The sequence below is a fragment of the Melozone crissalis genome, unplaced genomic scaffold (genome assembly GCF_028551555.1).
Source record: "Melozone crissalis strain CALT ecotype California unplaced genomic scaffold, PUWL_Pcris_2 ptg000027l_1, whole genome shotgun sequence".
NCBI lineage: Eukaryota > Metazoa > Chordata > Aves > Passeriformes > Passerellidae > Melozone > Melozone crissalis.
The window spans coordinates 56761088-56784032 of record NW_026535805.1 but is presented as its reverse complement, the minus strand read 5'-3'; the positions used below and the strand labels follow the sequence as shown (position 1 = coordinate 56784032).

Genomic DNA, 22945 nt, shown 5'->3' with positions numbered 1-22945 from the left:
GAGTGATCCTACAGAAGTATCCTCCCACACTGCTGTTCAGGTGCTGGGAGCACTCTTCAGCAAACACAGTTGGAAAGTAGAATGAATTGACAGCCAAATGACTGATGGTATTTTATGGTTTCCCAAAAATGTTTCATGTTGCAGCTCATATCAATTACCCTGTGAGTCTGATAGATCTTTAGGTGGTAGGTTTTCATCCTCCAAGTTAGGTTACATGTATCCATCAGACATATTTTATTGGTGAATTTGATTCTGTTATTAGAGTCTTCACTTCATATTTTTAGCTCTGATGGTCCTCAGTTTAATCCACAGAGCATCACAATGTCACTTTAGTATATTAATCTTCAACTGTTGATCTTACACCACTGTTGATTTCTGAGACACATGTCCTGGATCTCTAATCTTACAAGGATCTGATTTATCAATAAGCAGATTATGAGAATTTCTTATGAATGTTCTAAATAAAAGTATCACAAAACATTCTCTAATGACACTGTTACTTACATGAAGTTATGTGGCTATTTTAGTCACTCTTAAATTACTTCCTTGTGTATGAAAATGTCCTTTCTACACCAAAAAGCCCTGAAATGCAGGAATGGCATATGTGCAGAGTAGGGTTAGATGAGATTCATCATTCATGCATTGAATTTCATAACATATATACAAGGATCACTGTCTTCTGTGGTATTTCAATAAGACTTGAACCAGTGCTTCGAGTCAAACTTGTTCTGTGTTGTTTTTCTGAGCAAAATGGGCTTACATACCTCCCCCATTGGTCTGCTGAACCAGCAATTCTAAGAGCAATTAGTATCAGCACAAAGACCCCCACCAAGACATGACACTGAAATTCAGCAAAGGCTGGATAAAATTGCAGCTTGCATTCTTTAAATATTTATACAGTACATCAAAACAAATGAAACTGGAGATTCCATTTCCAGCATGAGCTGCAACATTGCTCGAATGGGGTCTCCAGTGTCATGCCACTTATTTTCATTTCTTTGATGATTTTTTTTATGACACTTCTACTGAATTACTAATCAGGGACAAGGGACAGAGTCATATTGTTTAAAAAGTTCAGTATTCCTAAGAATAAACAGATATCCAGTGAAGCAAGTTAGTGCAAGCTTTAACTCTGAATTATTTTGAGAGCATGAAAATCACTTGCACAGATCAAATTTATCACAGCATGAAAAGATGTGTTTTTATTAAAATTTGTATACTCAAAAAAAACCCACCTAAGAAAAATATACCTTTTTAAAATAAATTCCTCATTTAATTGATCAGGCCTGAGATACATAGTTTCTCATGGAGGTTAATACTATCTCTGCAGGAAAAAAAATTGAAGTAGATTTTAATAGCAAGAATAATTTATCCCCTACTTTATTTCTCTATTTTGATGCAATGTGAATGCAGTAGTAGATCAGCTGTAATAGGATTGACTTCCATGTGAGTTTGACATTTCCAAGTATTTAATAAAGTATTTAAATAAAAATTAGAATAGTAAAGTGTACTCCTGCCACAGCACCTTCTTACAAGCTCTTGAACTTTGTGGTTACACAGAATTGTGGAATCCAATCCAAAGCAATGGTCTGTAAGGATAAAGTGCTGCACACACACAAGTTTCTGCTGTTATTACTTTAAATACAGATTTTTTTCATCCCTTGACATAAATTTCTTTTACTAAAGAGAGAATGGAGTACCCAGAGTAAGGTCATATCCCAAATGTAAACTCAGCGTACAAAATAAAACTCTAAAAGAAGGGCATAATAACATATAAAAGACTGCATCCAGGAAAATGGGAACAATACACTTTCTACTGAGGCTGAACAGACCAATAATAGTAGTTTGATAAAACTGAAATATGGAAGAGCCATTTGGGGCCTTAGGCAATCACATTCAAACAGAAGTAAAATTTCTGGAGAAGTTGTAAACTCTTCATTAATGAGGGTCTCTAAAATAGATTAGAAGGACTTCTGTCAGAAATTACAGAAGTACAACCCTTTAAGGCAGGAGAAATGCTGGCAGTTTCTTGAGGCCATTCCCAGCTCTCTGATTCTGTAAGCAGTTCTTCTGCTGGTGCTTGGAGGAGGAGATGGGATGCTCTGAGTTTTCATCAGAATGGTGTATGTAAAGTTCATTCAGTTAATTATTGGAGGAAATGCCATTGTCATTTTTCTCATTAAAAGAAAGCAACAATCCAAGATCTCTTGGGTTTTTTCTTCAGTTTCTTCATTCAGAAATGTAGTAGCAGAACACTGCCATCCAGCTTTTTCCAGTGATGATTTCGACAGGAGAGAAAACCACAGGGCTAAGTCAATAAAACCTTCAGCTGGACTCCAGTAGTGACCAGTGGAAAGATGCCCACACAGGAATAGAGAGCACATCTGAACCATCATTCCTTGTTTCCTTTTACCTTGTTTCACAAGATTCTACAGACTTTTTCCAGTCCATTTAGTTTCTTTCACTGTAATGCACCATACAGCCCCATTTTGGAGAAGAAGGACAAGGCAGAAATGATAGCTTGATTCTTTTATTCTTTCTCTGGTATGAATTCAGCATTTTCAATTACAATAATACCATTAATTGCAGTGAGCTAACATACTTTATTAAATGTCTGAAACCTTTGACCCTGATACTCTGCAGCCATGGATGTCATTATTTCCCTGCATGGGGAGAGGAGACTTAGATTCTGTCCAAATTCCACAGTTTATCTTCTAAATAGGAGTTTAGAATTCATTATATGCCAGGAGGATGACTACCTACCTTATAAATCTTACCTACCTTACAAATCCCATAGATGAAATGCCATGTTTTAAAGCCTGTATTAAAAATATTAAAATTTTATTCTTTATGTCAGTGAAAGCAATTTTTTTTCTTGCAACTTTGTTGATAAAGTTACAGTCCACTCAAAACTATCCAGAACTGTTTTGAGCCAGAAATAAAATTTCAAAATAATTTTCCAAATTAAGTGTATTTTCCCAACAAGGGTGTCTCATGTAAACATGATCTCAGAGCACCAAAACGAAAAGCTGTGAATCCCCTGGCTGAACTCAATTCTAGAGTAATTCCCATCAATATGAATTTGTGTTATCCCAGGGACTTATGAACTTGTGCAGAATTTCTTCAAGCCCACATTCATTCAGCCATTTAAGCCTGAGTTTCAGAGTTTCAACTTTCAGAAACCTCCCCCTGCAAATTCAGAGCAAAACCAAATCCACCAGCTGAATCTCATCTGTTTATGTATTTATGTATATGCATCATTTATTTATTTATTGGTCCTAGAATAGAAAGGGTATGAAATCCCCTGTCTGCTACTAGATTTTGTTAAACACCATCTGCTTGAGCCAGGTTTACTAAAGAATTGCTAAGATTTGTGTTCTATCCTTCCTCAGTTCATTACAGTAGTGGCCAAAGGCCAGTTCTTTCCTTTTTTTCTCCATTTTTCCTCCCCAGCCTCATAGGAGAATATTACAGTGAATTTGCAGTTTCCCTCTGCCCATGATCTGAGCATGCTCATGAAGTTTTCAGCTCTCAAGTTCCTGAAGAAAATTCTGATTTGGCGCAGCTTCAATTTCTACTTTTAAACACAAACACTATCTTCCTTGCCTTGGCACTCTCCTTGTTTTTTCTGTCAGCCTTTTCCCCTCCCTTCCTCCTTGCTATGTCTACCTTCCCCCTATCTCTCACTCAGCTCCTCAGTGAATAAAGCTAACACTCTTAGAAAGATCCATGTTTATACAGTGATTGTCTTAGCTTACAGCAGTGCTACTGGGCAACATCATAAATAAAACACTGTTAGAGGGCACTGTTAGACAATCCATATCTTGCTCTTTCCTAAACTTGTATGTGTTTCTCTCATTTGGAAAATTGTTCTACTCCTTGTCAATGTTTCCAACTGTTCTAATTTTGTAGGTTTGGGATGATGCTGCTTAAGGCTTGGCCTCACTATTGCACTGATTTTAGGGAAACTTTAGAATTTGAGACTGAGCACTGCAATTTCCAGCAATGATAAAGTACTTCTGTTTGATCTAAAGTTTTCTGTGGTAACTAGGTGCTCAGAAGAAACATCTGTACCAACACCAGGAGCATCAGTGCAGACAGACCAGGAGCTGCTGAATGATCCTTGAGACAGCTCTGCTCCCAACATGGAGCATTCTGCACTATGTGCCCAAGCTCCCAAGGAGCTCTGAATGCAGCCCTTGCATCTGGGTACTAATGGAGAGGAGAAAATTATGTAACTGAACTTGGCCAACCTGTTACACAAAAGTCCTGCTGTTTTATACCTTCTCTGCCTTTCTTAAGTGTACATGAGCATGCATGGTTAGCTCTCACCTAGTGAAAGAGGAATACTGCTGTCCTTGTGGGAGGAATCCTGGTAAATGCCTACTAAAATTAAGGCTGGGAGAAACTGTTGCTCTGATGGTTTCTGTGGTAATTTTGCAATTGATCTCAACTGCATGGGGATTTTCTTCTTTGGTTAAGATAAATGAGGTCTGTGGAAAGTACTCTGAAGGTGACAGACATTTTATGGACAAAACAGAACTTACAGACCATATTTGGGCTTTTCAAATATTTTTCTGACATGCGCACTAATTTACTAGGTTAAACTGCATTAAAAATATATCTGCTTATATACATAGTAATGTAACTTTTTAAATAGAGTATTACCATATATTAAATTACAAAGATAGCCTTCTTGTGTGTTTTTTTTTTTTTCCTTACGGGCTACATCTACTATTTATGATGGTTTCTTTCATTTACATTTGTGTTTTGTGACTTTCACAGGATCAACTAGTTGCTGCATTCATTTATGTGCAAAGGGAAGCATATTCATATTAAGCATATAATAAGAGCCCTGGAGCATTAGTTTACATTTTGCTGGCAATCACAGTGGCTTTGGCAACAGATTTTAGATGACCTTGACATTCACATCTAAAACACATGCAATAGCCAGCCTCAGCTTTCACGCAGCCGTTGCTCTTCTAAAACAGGGAACATAAGATAAAGATCTGTTGTGGTTCTCTTCTCAGCTCTCCATAACATTTCATAAATAGGTCAGTTTTAGCATGTTTATATAAATTGATTCCCCTTCTGGGAATGCTCAGCTGTGATAAACATTTTTTTCCAATTAGTTTGCTTTGGGTTTGGTTTTTATTTTTAATAGTTAGGGATTACTATTACAGCAAAAAAATATTTTAAATGTAACTATCTGCTAAGTCAAGAAATTTATTTTCTGTCTGTAAGTGACAGATGAACTGCAAATGCCTGCTCCTGTTCAGTTTAAAATCAATATATCAGTCTTTATGCATGTGGACATCACTTTTTTTGACAACACAGAGCAAGATGAAGATCTAGTGGGCAGCACCGTGGCCACTACCATGAACCATTTTAGCCATAAAGAATGAATGATTGAGGCCAATGAAGCTTCTTTGGTTTCTAATCCCTGAGTTTAACAGACACATTTGATCTTGTCATACTTGCTTTAGAAGTCATTCTGTTGGCTTACAGACTTGTGCATTCCTTCAGATGCCAGCCATCGTTTTAATTCTCATTAATAACCTATTTTATTTGATTTTGTTAAGTCCTGTTCTAGAAACAATTTGCATGGAAAGTCATGCAATTGGTGAATCAGTCATCTAATAACTTTCATCAGCAATGAAGATGTAAGAAATGGTAAGAAAGCATCACACAGAACACAGTGGATTTCTAAGTTTTCAGCCATTATTACTTATCTTGATGATCACATCTTTCTTCAGAATACTTAACAGAAAGATGACAAATCTTGTGCCTTGACTCCTATTTTATCATATCATTGAACCTTGAGGGGAGAGACAGAGGGTCTGAGTGAGTCTAGCTCTGCTGCTCAGTTTGTGGTAGGTTAGATCTGACAGCAGATGGAATCCCTGAGACATGTCAATTTAATTTTAGGTTGTGTGTCAAATGCACATGTTGCCAATTACAGCAGTGTATGATGTCTTTCTAGGGAGGAGGTCTTTCTCTCTCCCACTGGGTGAACATTCTAAGGATAAATTTTGCAGAAGTTTTTTTAAATTTGGGCTCAGTCATGTTTTAACAGCCCACATGAATAGGGGAATATCATTCAAAGATTATTTCTGACTCTCCAGAAAGAAGAGATGCCTCTCCCTCTACTCTCTTATCCAGTCTCTTAGCACTAAAACTCCCAGAAACAGAGCAAACCCTCCAGGTTTCAGATGGACTTCAGAGTTCATGTGGTTGCACAGTTTTGATCAAGACAGGAACTTCAAAATTCATTTGCCAGAGTCCCATGACCATACATAGGAGGAAGAAAAAATCCCTAAATGGGCTCTCAAATGAGTGTTCAGACCCAGATGAGTGCTACCTATCTTCTTGGTGAAGAAAAATACAGAAGAGACAGGAAAGTAATATTAGTGTCCAAGTCAATTTACTGTTAAATGCAGGAGAGCTTCTGACAGCACTTTTCCCTGGGAAGGAGGAGGAGGTGACATTTCCCTTATCCAAGTCTTCTAGCCCTTGGGAGCAGTGAAAGGAACGCTGCCTAGCAGAGTGAGGCAAATCCTTTGCCAGAGAAACTGTGGTGATTATTGAACTGCTGGGCAATATTTTTCTTTGAGAAAATATCATACCTAATGCTGGTTCTCTGTTCTAAAAAGACCTTGCCTGTTTTCCTCTCTATCCCATCACTTCTGGAAGCCTCCATTCCCTCTCACTGCATTGGCCTGACTCCACAACCACACCAAACCATCACAGGACAGGGCTCCAAATGAAGCTTTCAGCAGACTTCCTTTTATCAGGAGGTTTTAAAAAGCATTGCTCTTTTTCCTAAGGAATACATTCATGATACAACAGCTATAATTCCCAATTTTAAACATTGTCCTCCAGACATCACAAAAGGTTGAAATTATTGCATCCCTAAGATTGGTCGTTTTTTAACAGCATGTGAGATAAGATGTTTTTAAGATGTTTTTGTTGTATAAACAAAGACTTTAAGTGTTCGTTTTAACTGTGTATTCATGTCTCAGAGTCAGGAGACCCATCCCTGACCCACTTCACAGGCTGGCACTTTTGTAGCTTCAGAAGCATGTTATCTAAAGAGCCAACACAGCCATGTGCAGTTTGGATGTTACCCTTAAGTCAATACAAGACACTGCAGCTGGGCTTTCTAGAGCTCAAACTCACCATTCAACCTTTGCAATAGCAAGAAATAATAAACTTATATGTGCGACATATAACTCATGCCAGCCTACTCAGACATCGTGTCTACAGAACACCCATAAAAAATTAAGTAGAACAATTTCTATTTGCATATAATGTAGATGAAAATGTCAAAATATTTAAGTAAAAGTATTTTATCCTCCTCTTCAAACTGATTTTTGCAACAAAAGCTCAAGTGTGGACATTGACTCAAAAATAGATTCTGAGACATTACAACTTGGCTGTAAACCCGTCAGCATGATCATGAGTTTTGCTTCTGGATACATGGATATTTGTTTGACCCTGGCAAGACACTACTCTGTGAATTAAAGAAAAAGAAAATAAGACATCTGGCTTCTGATTCACCGGCATGAGAAGAGCGACCAAGCGCCACCCAGCCACCATGTGGGTACAGTGAGTTGTGGCTGACCATCCAGCCACCGTGTGGGTACAGTGAGTTATGGCTGACCATCCAGCCACCATGAGTACAGTGAGTTGTGGCTGACCATCCAGCCACCATGTGAGCAATGTGAGTTGTGGCTGACCATCCAGCCACCATGTGATCACAGTGAGTTGTGGCTGACCATCCAGCCACCATGAGTACAGTGAGTTGTGGCTGACCATCCAGCCACCGTGTGGGTACAGTGAGTTATGGCTGACCATCCAGCCACCATGAGTACAGTGAGTTGTGGCTGACCATCCAGCCACCGTGTGGGTACAGTGAGTTATGGCTGACCATCCAGCCACCATGTGAGCACAGTGAGTTATGGCTGACCATCCAGCCACCGTGTGGGTACAGTGAGTTATGGCTGACCATCCAGCCACCATGAGTACAGTGAGTTATGGCTGACCAGCCAGCCACCATGAGTACAGTGAGTTATGGCTGACCATCCAGCCACCATGTGAGCACAGTGAGTTATGGCTGACCAGCCAGCCACCATGAGTACAGTGAGTTATGGCTGACCATCCAGCCATCATGAGTACAGTGAGTTGTGGCTGACCATCCAGCCACCATGTGAGCACAGTGAGTTATGGCTGACCAGCCAGCCACCATGAGTACAGTGAGTTGTGGCTGACCATCCAGCCACCATGTGAGCACAGTGAGTTATGGCTGACCAGCCAGCCACCATGAGTACAGTGAGTTGTGGCTGACCATCCAGCCACCATGAGTACAGTGAGTTATGGCTGACCATCCAGCCACCATGTGAGCACAGTGAGTTATGGCTGACCAGCCAGCCACCATGAGTACAGTGAGTTATGGCTGACCATCCAGCCACCATGAGTACAGTGAGTTGTGGCTGACCATCCAGCCACCATGTGAGCACAGTGAGTTATGGCTGACCATCCAGCCATCATGAGTACAGTGAGTTATGGCTGACCATCCAGCCACCATGTGAGCACAGTGAGTTGTGGCTGACCATCCAGCCACCATGTGAGCAATGTGAGTTGTGGCTGACCATCCAGCCACCATGTGAGCACAGTGAGTTGTGGCTGACCATCCAGCCACCATGTGAGTGCAGTGAGTTGTGGCTGACCACCCAGCCACCATGTGAGCACAGTGAGTTGTGGCTGACCATCCAGCCACCATGTGAGCACAGTGAGCTTCACCTCTGCTGCAAAGTCTAACTCTAAACACTACTCCTTCTCCTGCCAGATGACCCCTTTCTGCAAGCTCCCAAGTTTCACAAGACAAAGGGCAAGATGCAAACTGTGTTCAAGTCCAACTTGAATCTGACCCAGTTGGAATAAGAGAAGAGAATAAACTGCCACCCACACACAGTTTGCAAGCAGGAAATAAAATTCAATTGTTTTATTTATGTATATTTATTTCTTTATAAGTATCTGCATTGTGTATTACCAGAGGATGAGTGTCTGGGTGTTAGGCTCAGGAAAACACTACAATTCATTTTGTATAGAAATATCCTTTTGCTGGTTTTGTTAATTAATATCATCAAGCCACAGCTTCCTTGAATTTTGCTGGGACAATGAATTCAGACACCAGATTTAAAGGAGTCACATATGAGTATTCATGAAACCTAGAACTGCAAAAATATTAATTGGAAATATTACTCACACATCTGATCAGGAAAAAGGAATATTGCTAGGCAACCAGTCCGGCCAGTGACAGTTTGAAAAGCAAATATTGGCTGTCCACACACAATTTATGTAGCAAAGATTATTTGGACGACATAAACACTAAAATACTCTCATATAGTAAATATTTGTTCATTAATTTGAGTAATTTTGTATTATGCTTTAAACAAACATTCTGAATATATTTTTATTTTCTCCAATTTTGCCAAACTTCTGTTACAGATTGCTGTATCTAAGTTACAGACTTAAACACAAAGCCACATACTATGTGGCTTCATATGCTGCACACATACAAGCATCAGTGCTAAGTAAGAAGAGTGGCTGCTTTGATTAAAGTGTTTTGATTCATTTTCTACTTCATCCTAGATCACAAATGCTGTTGATTTTTGTCTCTTCAAGACATGCTATCTAAAACATTGACATCACATGGTGAATATGGGATGGTTGAGTTGTCACTGTGAAATGTTTCCATGACAAAGAGATTAAAAGAATACAGGAAAAAGTTCTCAAATTGAAATATTACGAGGTGGTATATACCATAAAGTGATCAGACAAACCTTTGGTACAACTAACTCACAATTTTAAAGCCAATGCCCATTTTGTAGCAAATTTCCTTTTGGCAGATCAATCCTCACTTCACATCAGCAGAAAAGGTGGAAGAGTTAAACTTAAGATTACCTTCCTCAATTAGCTTGTCAGCATTTTGAAGGATTAATCATTCCCAAGATACAAAAATTCTTGAAACTTTTCCTGAAATAGCTGAGAAAAACTATAAGCTCTACCATCTACACAAGAAGTTCTCCACAGGTCAAAAAACGGTACATAAAAGCAGCCAAGGAGCCATGCATGTGCCTATTCATACATGCATGTTCAGACAGGAATTACTGCCCTCAGCAATGCCAAACTCAAGAGTAGTTCATATTCTTAACAGGATTTGGTAGCTCTTGCTTCTGAGAGCAACATAAAAAAACCCCAAAGATGAATAAATACTACTTTGGAAATAGAGAGCCAGACTCAGTATGTCTTAACCACCTTTCAGTGTCTAATTTATTATTTTTTCAATCAAAAGTACAAGTTATAAATTCAAGATGTGCTGTTTTAAAAGTCATTTTTATGCCTATAAAACTAGGCAGAAGCACTACAGTATTCTAGATAGTGTTGAAATATCGCCATAAAGTGAATAATTTCATCCTAAATATATTTAAGCTATATTTCTACATGTTTTTTACATTTCTGCAATGCATTTTTTGTTTATACAAATATGCCAATTTTTCTTGCAAAGAACATTTGAACTTTTTGTAAACTGTTCAATTTCAATATATTATGTAAAACTTCTTACCTGTGTTCCAAGAAGTTATTCTGCAATAGGTTTTTGAATTCAGATCAGGAAAACAGCTTTTTAAGGACTGAGCTGATTTATAGCTTTATTAATTCAAATGTGTTTATTTGTACATTTGTGTATATTTTTTGTTATATATCTTGACAGCAAAAAAAAAAACAAAAAGAAGGGGGGGACATGGAATTCCCCATGGAGATCTCCACCTACCACATGAGAAATAAAATACAGTTACATTATCAGTTTTTGGTCCACCGAGATTTTTGATAACCAGTTTAACAGTTAATAAACTTTCCTTCCACAAAGAGACAACACATGGAAAAAACAGCATCTCAGAACTTTCTTTAGATTTTACAATGTTTCACTATTGAAGTTTACTGAAGACTACAAGCAAATACATCAGTATTGTAATGAGAGCCTGATACAAACCTTTCCACATCTCAGGCTGACCTCCCAGTCTTTTATCAGCATAAAACTCAAATGTTGGAACTTAAAATTCAGTTTACATGACTTCTCTTACCCTGGCTAGAAAAGGGCTAATTGATGTTCTGTGGTACTGCAGCTTGCTTTCTCCATAGCTGGGTTTTCATTACAGCAGCTGCTACATTGACTCATAGGGCTCAGTGTCTGAATTCGGGTTGGAGCCAAAGACAGAGCTGCTGTGCCACAGCTCCGTCTGCAAAGCAGCAAATGATGCTGAATGCTTGGACATTTTAGCATTTTAGCATTAGTGAATCTATGGCATTCATTTATTAGCATAACAAGACTGTGTTGCTGACCTACTTTGCTCGTTAAATTAATGGAAGTTGGAGAAACTAAAAAAGAAAATCCTAGAGGGGTTTCGTTTCTGTGCCTACTTGGTTGGATCAGTAATTCCTTTTATTTTCATTTCTTTTCTCCTGGCTGTATAACCAGATGAATTTGTTTTAGATTATTTTCCTATTAACAAAAATTTCCCAGAGGTTCCTGGTATTTGCATTCAGCTATTTCAGTAGCAGATATAACATTGCACTGGATACACCATCTACTGAAACAATGAAGTTGTAAGGAAATCAGACACATGTTCCCTACAGATGTTTGACCTAAAGCATATTGGAGTTGCCAAATCCACCTTTGAGTCACACTCGTCTCCATCTGGAGATCCACAAACACTGGTCCAAATGCAAGGAGTGATTTATAAACTGGGTACTCTACAGAAACCAACAATCATGAATTTAAGTTCCAAAATCAATGCTGTGAATGCTAAACACTTGCAGCCAACAAAGACTTTAGTTGGGACTTTCTGGCACTTTTTATCTCTGAAAATTGGGACACCATGAGTTTGGTGCTTGCTTGTATGTTAATTTTAGAAGTTTGGCTTTGGAATTCTGACTTTCAAATCCCTGTTCACACCTCCAGGTTTAGTCAAGCCTCTCTTGATCTTTTTCTTCCATATTGTCCACAGTGGCCGGACATTTCTGCTTCTTTATTTGGCCATGGAATTGCCCAGAAGAGGGACTTGTTCTCTCATTCACCATTCAGTCCCTTCTGATGCATCTCATTGCTCTCACAGGAATGCCAGGGGTAATAAGAGCTTTGTTCTTCTGATCAGCTTTATCTGTGGTCATTCTACTTTTGCAAGATTGCTGTTGAAGGGAATTTGGTGAGTGTCCTGCACCCCAGGAGAGCAGGACAGTATGTTCCATCCACCCAGGGATAAAATGCCTGTCTTGCTAAAATCATGATAACTGTGTAATAGATATTTCTCACAAACTCAGAAGAAAAAAAATCCCCACCTGGTAAGGAAAACAAGACATCAGTAAACAAGACAAAAAGTCTGAAGCTCTATTTAAGACTTAAACTCTGTGCCAGAGGAAAAGAGAAGGAGACTTTGTGGATGACAGTTTCTGAGTAAAAGGCACAAATCACTAAGTCCTTCTTGCTGGCTGTTTCTAACTGACTGAAATCTTTGCAGGAACTTAGTGTTGTTTCCATAATGTGATAATCGAGCTGTTACCAGTCCAGTGGAAAGGTCGTGTTCCAGAATATTAACAACTCTATCTGGTTTCCCCTCCTGTTCTCTTCAGTGGAGGGAATTACTTTTGTTACCCTTCATATGGTTTATATGCTTTATTAGGTACATTGGAAAGCTAAGGAAAGTGGACCATTCATTTAAACATTGAGGTGCAGAAAAAAAGGGAGTTTGGTGAAAACACTGTGTCTCTGTGAATTTTCTCTCTTCTCCATTTTGAAAATCAAGTTTTCATTTTTGCAGGACTTTGACATAGACTTATTAATCCATTGAGGGAAATAAACAGCTGGAAATAAACATTTCCCAACTGCTGGAGAGACACTAACTGTTTCCTAAGCCACATCCAAGTGGTCACCAAATAAAAGCATAAGGGAAAACCAATTCTTGGCCTGGATCTAAGTCTGTGCTAATGAAGAAATCAACAGTAGAGGGCTGGATGAGTCATCCTCCTTTAAGTATCATCAAATATCCAGATTCTTAATTATTTATTGGTTGCTATGACCAGCAGCCAACACTGTGCTCAGAGTTGTTCAGGGCAGCCTTCACCACACAGTCTAAATTTGGCATACCAGAAGTATCCAGCAATTCACTGGATGTTCAGTAGACATCCAGCAATGCACTTGAGGGGTGGTGAAAGCCAGAGATGTTTGTAAAGTGTTAGAGAAGTCATTTTCCAAGCAAAGTGCATTTTAAGGAGGAGCACAAAAATAAGTACACAATAGGCACCAAATGAATTAACTGGCAGTTCAAAGGGAAGTCATGGAAAGTGGCACATTCTTGATGGTCTGTGATTTCTCCTTCTGCCACAGATGATGTTATTTCTTGTGTCCCTTTCAAGAACACTTACATAAACCCAGTTTCTCATGAGCAAAGAGATAGGGAAAAGAACTTATCTTACCTAGGGAAAAGCCAGCCTGTAGCCAATACAGTTTCACTCATAATACAAAATATCCCTTCTGAAGTGAAAAAAAATCATCTTGGGAAAAAATAAAGAATTTTGTTAAAGTTCAGATCAAACCATTCCAAAACAAAAATAAAAGTGTGTAATTAGCTGTCCTATCACCATGCTCAGTTACAACAAAATGCAACTCGCAAGAAAAAATTCATCCTCAAGCCCTCATGACAGTGTGGCCAGCTACAGCAAGCCCTGAGCAGGTCCCAGTGGGACCAGCTGAACGTCAGACTGGAAGAGGCACCAGCATGAGGCTGCAGGTGCTCTCTGCACGCAGCAGAGACATCCAGGAAGGAGGAAAACACGCAGAACAGAGGTGGCTGTGCCTGGAACACCAAGGGGGCCTCAGGAGTCTGTGTAAGTTTGGGAAGAAACATGGGGAATTGTTATTCTTGAGATTTGAGAGTTTGACTACTATGAGATGGAAGAGCCTGAAAAGAGACTTTTCCTGGGTAGAGGAAGAGTCCCAGAGCCCTGTGCAGCTGTGTATCGCTGACATCCTGCTTTGCTCTCTGCCATGCAGTGCAGTCCTCCCTCTGGACGTGTGTCTGTCCGGCCTCGAGGGCTATGGCAGATGAGGGAGGACAGTAGGGTCAGGAACGCACTCATCAAGATGGAGCTATTCCCAAAATAGCACACAGACCTCTCCTACCTCATATAACTTTAGATGAGATCTGCTTTTACCTATTTTTATATTTTCTAACTGGGAAGTTTTCTCCTCTCTTCTCTGAAAATGTACCTGAGACTTCTTTTTTTTAGCCTAGTACTGAACTCCAGGAGAACGAATAGATAAAAGCAAGCCTCTAAAGAAATTCCAAGACATATATAAACTGAAATATCTTTACATACATTTGGAAGAAAGCCATGTTGTGTCTGGACAATCCTTGAAAGGATAAAAAAATTGTTAAATAGATTAATCATTCACTCATAAAATGTGATTTGAGCAGCTCCAGTTTGAAACCAAAAGGCCAGAAAGAGAAAAGGTGTCATGGTGAGAGAAGGCTGGAAATTATGAGGTTGTTTGAAACAAGTGAAGAAAGCAAGACCATGAAGAGATGAATTCAGAGACTTAGAAAAAGAAAGATTTGTAGTGAATTTTGTTCTGGAAGACTTACTTGATGAAGAAGATCAGAGGGTAGCAAAAAAAAAAGGTCAGATTGAAATAGAGTCATCAGATCCAGTGATGTGGGAAATAAAAATAAAGTTTCAGCAGCATGTAGGGAAATTAAAATGGACCTGAATAAAAGGTAGAAACACAGATTAAAATGGGCAAGACATGAATTCTATCAAGACTGAGGAAGAAAAAAGATGAGAGAAAGAAGTATTAGAAATGTGAATTTAAAAATTCAATATTACCCAAGAAATAAAGATTGAAGAAGGAAAAAGAACCAAAAACTATAAGTCTCTAGTACAAGTTGATATGTCCTGTTGAAAATTTAGTAACACTTCCTTTTTTTCCTCTTTTCTAAATGACATAGACTAATAGGGACAGAAGACAAAGTGGTAAAATAAAACTTAGGAAAATTAAAAGTAGACAAAAAAGTGATAGTTGGTCTGAATAGTATGGGTTTTATGGCAAAAAAAAACCATTACTAATTCACAACTTCAGCTATAAAACTAGAATAGCTCTGTTTGATTCAGTCAAGTTGATGTAAAAGAGATGAACAAGCCCATAATCCCAGATTTCTTTATTACACACAAATAATGTAAATAATATTGAAAATTAAATGTGACTTCCATCACTCAAAGATCTAGCAAAGACAGAAGGCACATTAGAAATCAGGAAAAGAAGCATGACATTCATCCCTTGGGAAACAGCTGAGGTCCCTCATATGACCAGAACACATGTTCTTCTACTCAGCAATACAGTTCTCTAGTTGTTCAAATTGACTGCTCCTTAGAAGATGCAATAAGAAAACAAAATTAACTGACCTTGCAAATAATTAAAGTGATTAGTGATGACAAACTCTGTAGACAAACTTTTGGTAATCACTGACACTGATCAGATTGTTGGTTTATTTTTCAATAGCCACTGAGTCAGGAACTATAATGCTGCTATAAACTGGTTTGGTGCGATGTCAGACTCCAGTAAAGCAGAGGAGTAAGGTGTAAGGAGAGTCAGCACCAGCAGCCAAGTCACAGGTGGAGGACAGAATGCCCCTTTTTAGTGATTTACCACATTCTCACCAGGTGTAACTGATAGTGGAATTACAGCCCCAGAGACCAGCATAAGGGAGATGGGAACTGGAAGGGGCAGAGACATTTGGGCATGACAGGGACCCTGGAAAAGCCAGGTCTGATAAAGGGCAGAGGCAACAGCCCAACACAGCCCCGTGCTGAAGCCACTGCCTTGCTCACAGGCCTGCTGCTGGTGCTCCTGCAGGACACTGCCCTCTGCATGGACACGGGTCTGCTGGGGACCAGTGGGACCTGCACCGAGCCTGTGGACAAATGCAGAGCTCCATCCAAAGCCGGGAACATTTCGGAGCAGCTAGGCTGCTGTTTCTTTGAAGTTCTGCTGGATGTTGAGCACACTTCAGCCACTCCTTGAGTTTAAATAAGGTAAACTTGACTGTGCAAAACAAGTCAATGGCTTTGCTTGTGTCTCCCAGACTGAGAAGTGATTCTTCCTGAGGGAAGGGAAGCTTCATTCACTGCTGTAGCTCTCTGAGCAGTTAAATATGCATGTGGCCAAACTTGGTCCTTGTAAAACCCAATTGACTTCATTCAAAAAACTCCTATAAAGATGACTGATGTCATTGGAGTCCCACCAGGGATGAATTTGGCCCATGCCATTCCTCCTGTGTAGTCACTGGATAGGAATGTAGAGAAGAAAAGCATACTGGGCTCTAGGACTCCATCTCTCAACAAAACTGCCAGGGCTGGAAAAGAATTACACGTGAATATAAATTTGTCGTCCACAGTCCATTAGATCACCCAGATCAGGCCCTGCTTTCAGTTGCCCTCAGACAAATTAGAGTTTCTCCTTTCACTACTGAGGGTTGAGCAGGAGTTTTTACATGAGTGTGCCAAGTCTCCTGGGACCAAAATCAGCAGCATTACCCCAATTTATAGATGAAGAAACCAAAAGAGGGAGCCTAAGTTACTTCAGCTTACACGTGGTGACAGAGGTAGAAAAGGTATTGAAACTACTTATGGCTCCTCGCCACTTAGGCCATGTATTCCTGTGATATATCTTTTATTTTCCCTCTCCTTTCCCCATCTCTCTTCTCCCCTGCCCCCAACCCCATCCACATTGTCTCTAGCCACACAACTGGGAAGCTGGGATTAATCCATCCCTAGGGAAACTGGGATTAATATACAACTCATGCGGAACCTTTAAAAACCCAATGATTTGTGGTCCCTTTTTCAGAGGCACATGCAATCCACAGCTGAAAAGTAACTATTTGCTGTTCCAGTGCACATTCTGAGAGAGGATTTTGCTCTGTTTCATGAATGTACGCTGAAGACCCCATCTGACAGGATTTCTTCCGGCATCCAAAAAAAAAGACAGGCTTAGTAGGCTGTGCAGAATCAGGCTCTTGTGGAGTACTAACAGTTTATGGGCAGAAAAAGAATGACTGGAATGCAAAGAGGGGGAAAGAGAGCAAGAGATGTGCCAACACATCTTTATGTTTTCCTTCTGTAACTGGAAATGGTTAAAAAAATTATTAAAATTTAAAAATCTGTGCTTCCTTTATAAATCCTGCAGGAAGGGGCAACTAGAGTCAGGTGCCCGGTTTTTTACTCTTGCAAACTCCCATTCAGGGATGTTTTTATGATGAAAATGCAAAATTTAAAGCAACTGTGAAAACAGAATCAGCTCTCCATTGGCAGACAGAGGCCTAAGTAAGTTTTATTCACTGCATGAATGTCAAAATAAAACACTTGCAAAGGTAGAAAAGAAAAAGAAAGAGAGGGAAGGCAATTAATCATTTAAATTGTGATCCTGATTCAAAAGGCACATTTCCCATCTAATTCCTTTCATTTATTTTGGGGTTTAGTACAACTTATCTCTTCTGACTCATGATTTCATCTTTACTTTGCTTTCCTTGGAATCGCTGAACTGATACTGCCTAGCAAATTTCAAAATGCTGGAAGGAAAAGGCAAACTGTTCCCCCGTGCAGCTGGGAGCATGACCAGATAGATAGCCTTTGTTAGCACCAGGGCAAAAGTGGCCTTCTGGAAGGAGGAAATACACACATATTTAAGTGTACTACAAGTGGCATTGAGAGGTTGTATGTGCATCCTGTGCTCGGCATGCCCACGTAGTTTTAATACATCTGCATTTCCAATTATGTCAGTTCTGGAGGTTTTCTTTTTCTTTTTAATTGCACATAAAAATGCAGGTCCCAAGAAATTCTTGGCAGTCAGATCCCCAAGCTTCAGCTTTTCAAATGAAACGCTTCTCATGCCCAGCTGGGAGGAGTGGTTTCTCCACCTTTGCGACCCCGCAGCTCTAATGGTTCCCAGGAACCAGTCACTGACACGGTTTCTTACCTCGCCACGGGTGTTTCGGTTTCCCGGTGTTAAGGAGGCGGTGGAGCGACCGTGGGAAAGCGTCAGCGGAGTGACCTGAGTCCCTTCCTCCCTCCCTGTGCACCCGACTCGGGTTTCTGCCTCGTAGTTACGACCCCTGAAAACCTGGTTCCGAGCGACAGCGCCCTTTACTCTCTCGCTCGGCGACAGGATCCCGGGCGTATCCTTGTTCCCTTACTTGGTACCAGGAGCGACACAAGAAGGACGGGGAAGTCCATCGGGGATTTTCTCTCTGATTCTCCGTTTGGAAGGGCACGGAGGAGGATGAACCACCCAGCCTTCAGGCTGCGTGTCAGTGCTCGGCGCGGCGCGGGATGCGGTGCCCTGGCGGGGCAGCGGGGCTGGCGTGTCGCACGGAGCGCTCCGGGGCAGCGACCCACGCCGCGGAAAGGCGGCCGCTCCCGCGGGGTTTGTGCAAGGCAATCCCTCTAAACCCCCACGGAGGACCGGGGAGAGGCGCGGGAGACGACACCTTCAAATTGCCTCCGAGAAGAGCTGCCGAGCAAACATGCCGAGCCAGCGCCGCGGCGGATGCTCCGCGCTGCGGCCGGGCTCCGCGCAGGAGATGCCGAAAGCGCAGCGGAGCGGCGCGCAGGGCTCCGCGCTCGTCCCGCCCTCCTCCCGCGCAGGGCCGGCCCTGCCGGCTGCCTGCAGGTTACCGCGGACCTCACCCCGCACCCCTCACTTGCTGCTTTTCAGCTGCCAAAGCCAAAAGCCTTCTCGCAGCGTGAGAAGCCAGTGCGTGTGGGAAGCAAAGCCGAAGCAAAGCCGAAGCAAAGCCAGCTTCAAACTCTGTCCGTGCTCCCAGCCCCCGGCGCTGGATGCAGGCACAGGCGGCACTTCGCATCCCGAGTTCCCCGAGGGCCTTCCCACGTTGGAGGTGGGTCCGCAGCCCGTCCTGCAAGTGCCTTTTCATTAGTTACGGTGCGCTGGAATAAGTGTCCAATAAATAAGAGGGGGAGAGATGTTTCTTCCCCCTCCCCTTACACTAAATGAGTTAGAAACGCACCTTTTTCCCTGTCCCTGATAGGATTCTTTGACCAAATAAATAAATAATTACTAAAAGCGGCAGGGGGGAAGGCGAAAGGAGCCGCACCGGACCGAGCGGCTGGCTCGGCGAGCATCCGCGCTCCGGCCGCGCAGGAGCCGCTGGGCAGCTCCAAGGTCACCTCTGCCCCGTCGTTAATTTGCAAAAAAAAGAGGCTTCTCTTATCGCGGGGGCACTGACTTGTGACGGGAGGAGGAAGGTTTAGGGTTTGCCGAGAGGACGAGAAACGACGGCGGCAAGAGGCGCTTCAAAGGCTCGGGCGGGTGCCCCAGCGCTGCGCTCTCTCCCCCGTCTCGATCCAAAGAGGTTTCGCAGTGGAATAAACATCTCTGATCTAAGACAGCTGCCGGGAATCAAAGGCCGCCCCAATCAGCGCGCAGCGGGCCGAAGATGTGACTGAAAAATGCCCTCTCTGGACAAAGGCGGGAATGGGGGTGCGAAGGCGTCTCTCCCCGCAGCGCCTCCAGGCACCGAGAGCAGCCGCAGCTCGCCCATTACTCATCTGATTTGTTTTATAACACTTCTGACACCTAATCTTATCAGATATCACCTAATACCCACGATTTAGTTGCCGAAGACGATTTTTTTTTCCTCACTAGTGGCAAAATTATTGGACTCTCCGCAGATGTTTACTTTTGTCATGACTTAAAAAAAAAAAAGAAAAAAAAAGAAAATTAAAATGAAAATGAAAAAAAAAAACAGAAAAAAAAAGAAAAAGAGAAGAAAAGGAAAATTAGAAGGAGGAAAGCTAATGCATAGAAAAAAGATCCAGACTTTTTAGGTAGACCGGTAGAAACAACCACTGAGAAAATAACAATTTAACTAACTAAGAAAAAACTATCAAAAAATAAATACGTTCTGAATATTGACACAGAGGGTTTACCAGGGAAGAGATCAGAGATCAGAAACAAAATGAACACATATGTATTCCATGCAGACTTGCCTGTAAAATAACAATTTATTTTAATACTTAAAAACCACACACAATCCAGTGATAAATGTCAATTACCAATAATCAGCATAAAGTGCCAAACAGCCATACAACTTTTTTTTTTTTTTAATAAACAGAACTTATTGGAATGTCTCTTAATTTGAATACACTGTTCAGAAAGCCAGCATTTGAAAAAATATGCTCTCAAGTTGAGATTTGTTCTCTCACACCAGGACACACGAAGACTTTAAGTACCACTAAAACCACGTTGTGCATACCGTCAGTTTGACGTATTGCCATCTTTCTTTCCTCTGGGTTTTTTAAATAAGTCCAGAAGTTACAAACTTCTTCACAGCACACCAGACCACAAGGTAATAAAAAAGTTCTCCATGTCCCATGAACACTGATTTGTCCCAACACCAGGAACGCGTGGGTCTGAGATCTGGATGCATTTTCTAACGCATGATAGAACTCCCCACTTGAGAGACTCAGGTCATTTCCAAACATTAATTTTCTTCTTTTCTGAAAACAAACTAGCACATGAGATTTGCAAGTTGCCCCTCTCCTTGTCTTAATGGTGCTGTGATGAGAAACCACCGTTTCAGTTCTTAATTGTCTTCTGGAATTCTTTGTATTTCCTGAAGTGTAAAAATAAGAAGCTTTATACAGTCAAAAAAAAAAAAAGTATAAAATAAGAGTTTGGATTTTCTTAAGTAATACTTTTGGAAGCTACGATTTTGGTTGTTTTTTGGGGTTTGTTTTGGGGGGGGGCAGGGTTGGTCGGGGGTGTCTTGCGGGTTTTTGTTTGGTTTTAAAGAGATTCCTGTCCAACACGTGAGCACCACCTTTTGGCATAAAGTTTATCAAAGCCACACAAGTCAGCTAGCACTCCCTGTATCATTCACGTATATTTTAAACTCAAAATAATCTTTTCACCCACGACTTAGGAAGTTAACTGCTTGGACAGGAAATGGAAGGGGTGCAGATTTTGCCCTTTTTAAAGTAGAAACAAAAGCAAAGCACAAACTCCAGTGCTCCCATCCTGAAAGTTTTGCTTCTGCTCTAGTTTTGGTGTAAAGTCTGAAGGGGAGGAAATGTTCATAGAAGATGGAGATTCAACACTTAAGTTTGGCGGGTTTCAGTTCCTTTACTTGCGTGTGCAGTGTCTTGTGGACCGCTAGTGTTCTGGACTGGCAAAATCCTTTCCCGCATTCTTGACACTTAAAAGGCTTTTCTTTAGAATGGATATATCTAGAGAGAGAAAAACAATTGACATGTCAGAAATAACTGGCCTAAACTCAGCAGCGAGCCACCTGAGGGAGAATGGGCTGGACATTTCTTACACCTACTGCTGAGATTGAGAGTGCTGGAGCGTGGTCCTTGGGCTAGTGTTGGTATGTATGTGTGCAAGAGAGGGGGCCATCAGAGGGTGCATCATTACAGGGTGCCCTTCTTAGGGATAAAGAACTTCTCTTTTACTTTGGGGTCACCAGGCTGTGTGTTTTCATGACACTTCTGAGTGATCATAGAGGCAGAGGACACATGATGCAAATGGAGGGTGAAAACATCTGTAGAAGTAAAAAGGAGGTTGTGAAAGTTGTCTTTATGGAGTGAGTGAGGTACGTCTTCCACTGTGAGTTACCTGGGCCCTTCCACCAACAGTGGGCAGAGGAAAAACTAGAGGGAACACTCTTGGTTGGATGAGTACTTAACTTCTCTTATAAAAATCTTGAGTGTGGATTGGTAACTGGGAGAGTACAAATACACAAGGGAAAAAGAACAGGAAAAGAAAAATAGTTACCTGTGATCCCTCAGGTGATCCTGTCTTCTGAAAGCCTTGTGACAAATATCACATGTGTAGGGCCGTTCATCGGTGTGGGTTCGTTCATGGATCAAAAGGTTGTAGGACTTGGTGAAGTGCCTGCCACAGAATTTACACACAAACTCCTTCTTGGTTTTGGACGGTAACCTTCCCCGCGTGGGTTTCTTTTCTGGAGAGAGTTTAGTCACCTCAAGCAATGACCCCAACCCTGCTGGTGAGCCCTGACTGTCTGCCTGTCCCAGTTTAGAGTGGTCCTCTTGCGTGGCAGCCACTGCTAAGTTGGCAAAGTCAAAGCGGGGTTTGGCTTTGAGGGTCATGTTGGCAGCCTCTTGCTTGGGCTGGATGACATGTGGGAAGAGCGGGAAGGTGGGCAGCTGGAACCGTGCATCCACCAGACTGGAGACGCCGGGCACTTTGGAGAAGGAGGAGCGGGGCAGATGCATGGCCGGGTAGCCCAGAGTCCACTGGTGCAGGTGCACGGCGTGCAGGGCACTGAAGCCATAGAGGTTGGAGAGGTGGTCGGAGGGCACGGCGGGCAGCCCGTTGAATGCTTGCAGGAAGGAGTAGTTGGTGAGCTGCAGGGAAGGATGGATGGGCACTGGCGCCGGCAGGGTTTTACTTCCCATGGTGGCCGCTCAGGAGGAGGATCTTCGGAACAGGGGAGGAAAATATCTGGAAAATAAAGATGGGAGGGGAAGAGGAAGAAGTAGATTTATATTAAAATCAAAGCACCTTACCTCACCCCTAATCAATATCCCTCTCCAAAGCTGCAGGAAGAGGTTGCCTTGGAATTAGAGGCCTCGCCAGGTCTTTGCTGTGAGTGCATCCCCAGATTCTCCCTCTCCCCATCTCTCTCTTGCACACAAATATTGCACTGCATCCACAATCATTCACTTCCCAGCAGCATCCCCTGCTGTGCAGACTTCCAATGATCTTATACACAGGGACAGCCGAGATGCCGTTTTTGGCCCAAAAATCTCAGTCATTTCCCAGTAATTAAAAATCCCTTCCTAGGTG

The 22945-nt window shown here is 41.7% G+C and overlaps 1 protein-coding gene across 1 annotated transcript; it reads right to left on the bottom strand.

Moving 5' to 3' along the window:
* Window positions 1-21221: 21221 nt before the first annotated feature.
* On the bottom strand, window positions 21222-22554 carry OSR1 (odd-skipped related transcription factor 1). The gene is made up of 2 exons (XM_054280396.1): window positions 21908-22554; window positions 21222-21357 (listed from the first exon to the last, which is right to left on the bottom strand). Exons 1-2 carry the CDS (start codon window positions 22552-22554, stop codon window positions 21222-21224), a joined length of 783 nt encoding a protein of 260 aa, XP_054136371.1.
* Window positions 22555-22945: the final 391 nt, after the last annotated feature.

Coding starts and splice junctions, on each gene's coding strand:
- OSR1 (XM_054280396.1), bottom strand. CDS start 22,554: ATGGGAAGTAAAACCCTGCCGGCGCCAGTGCCCATCCATCCTTCCCTG. Junction 21,358..21,907: donor GATCACCTGAGGGATCACAG/GTAACTATTTTT, acceptor TTCTCTCTCTAG/ATATATCCATTCTAAAGAAA.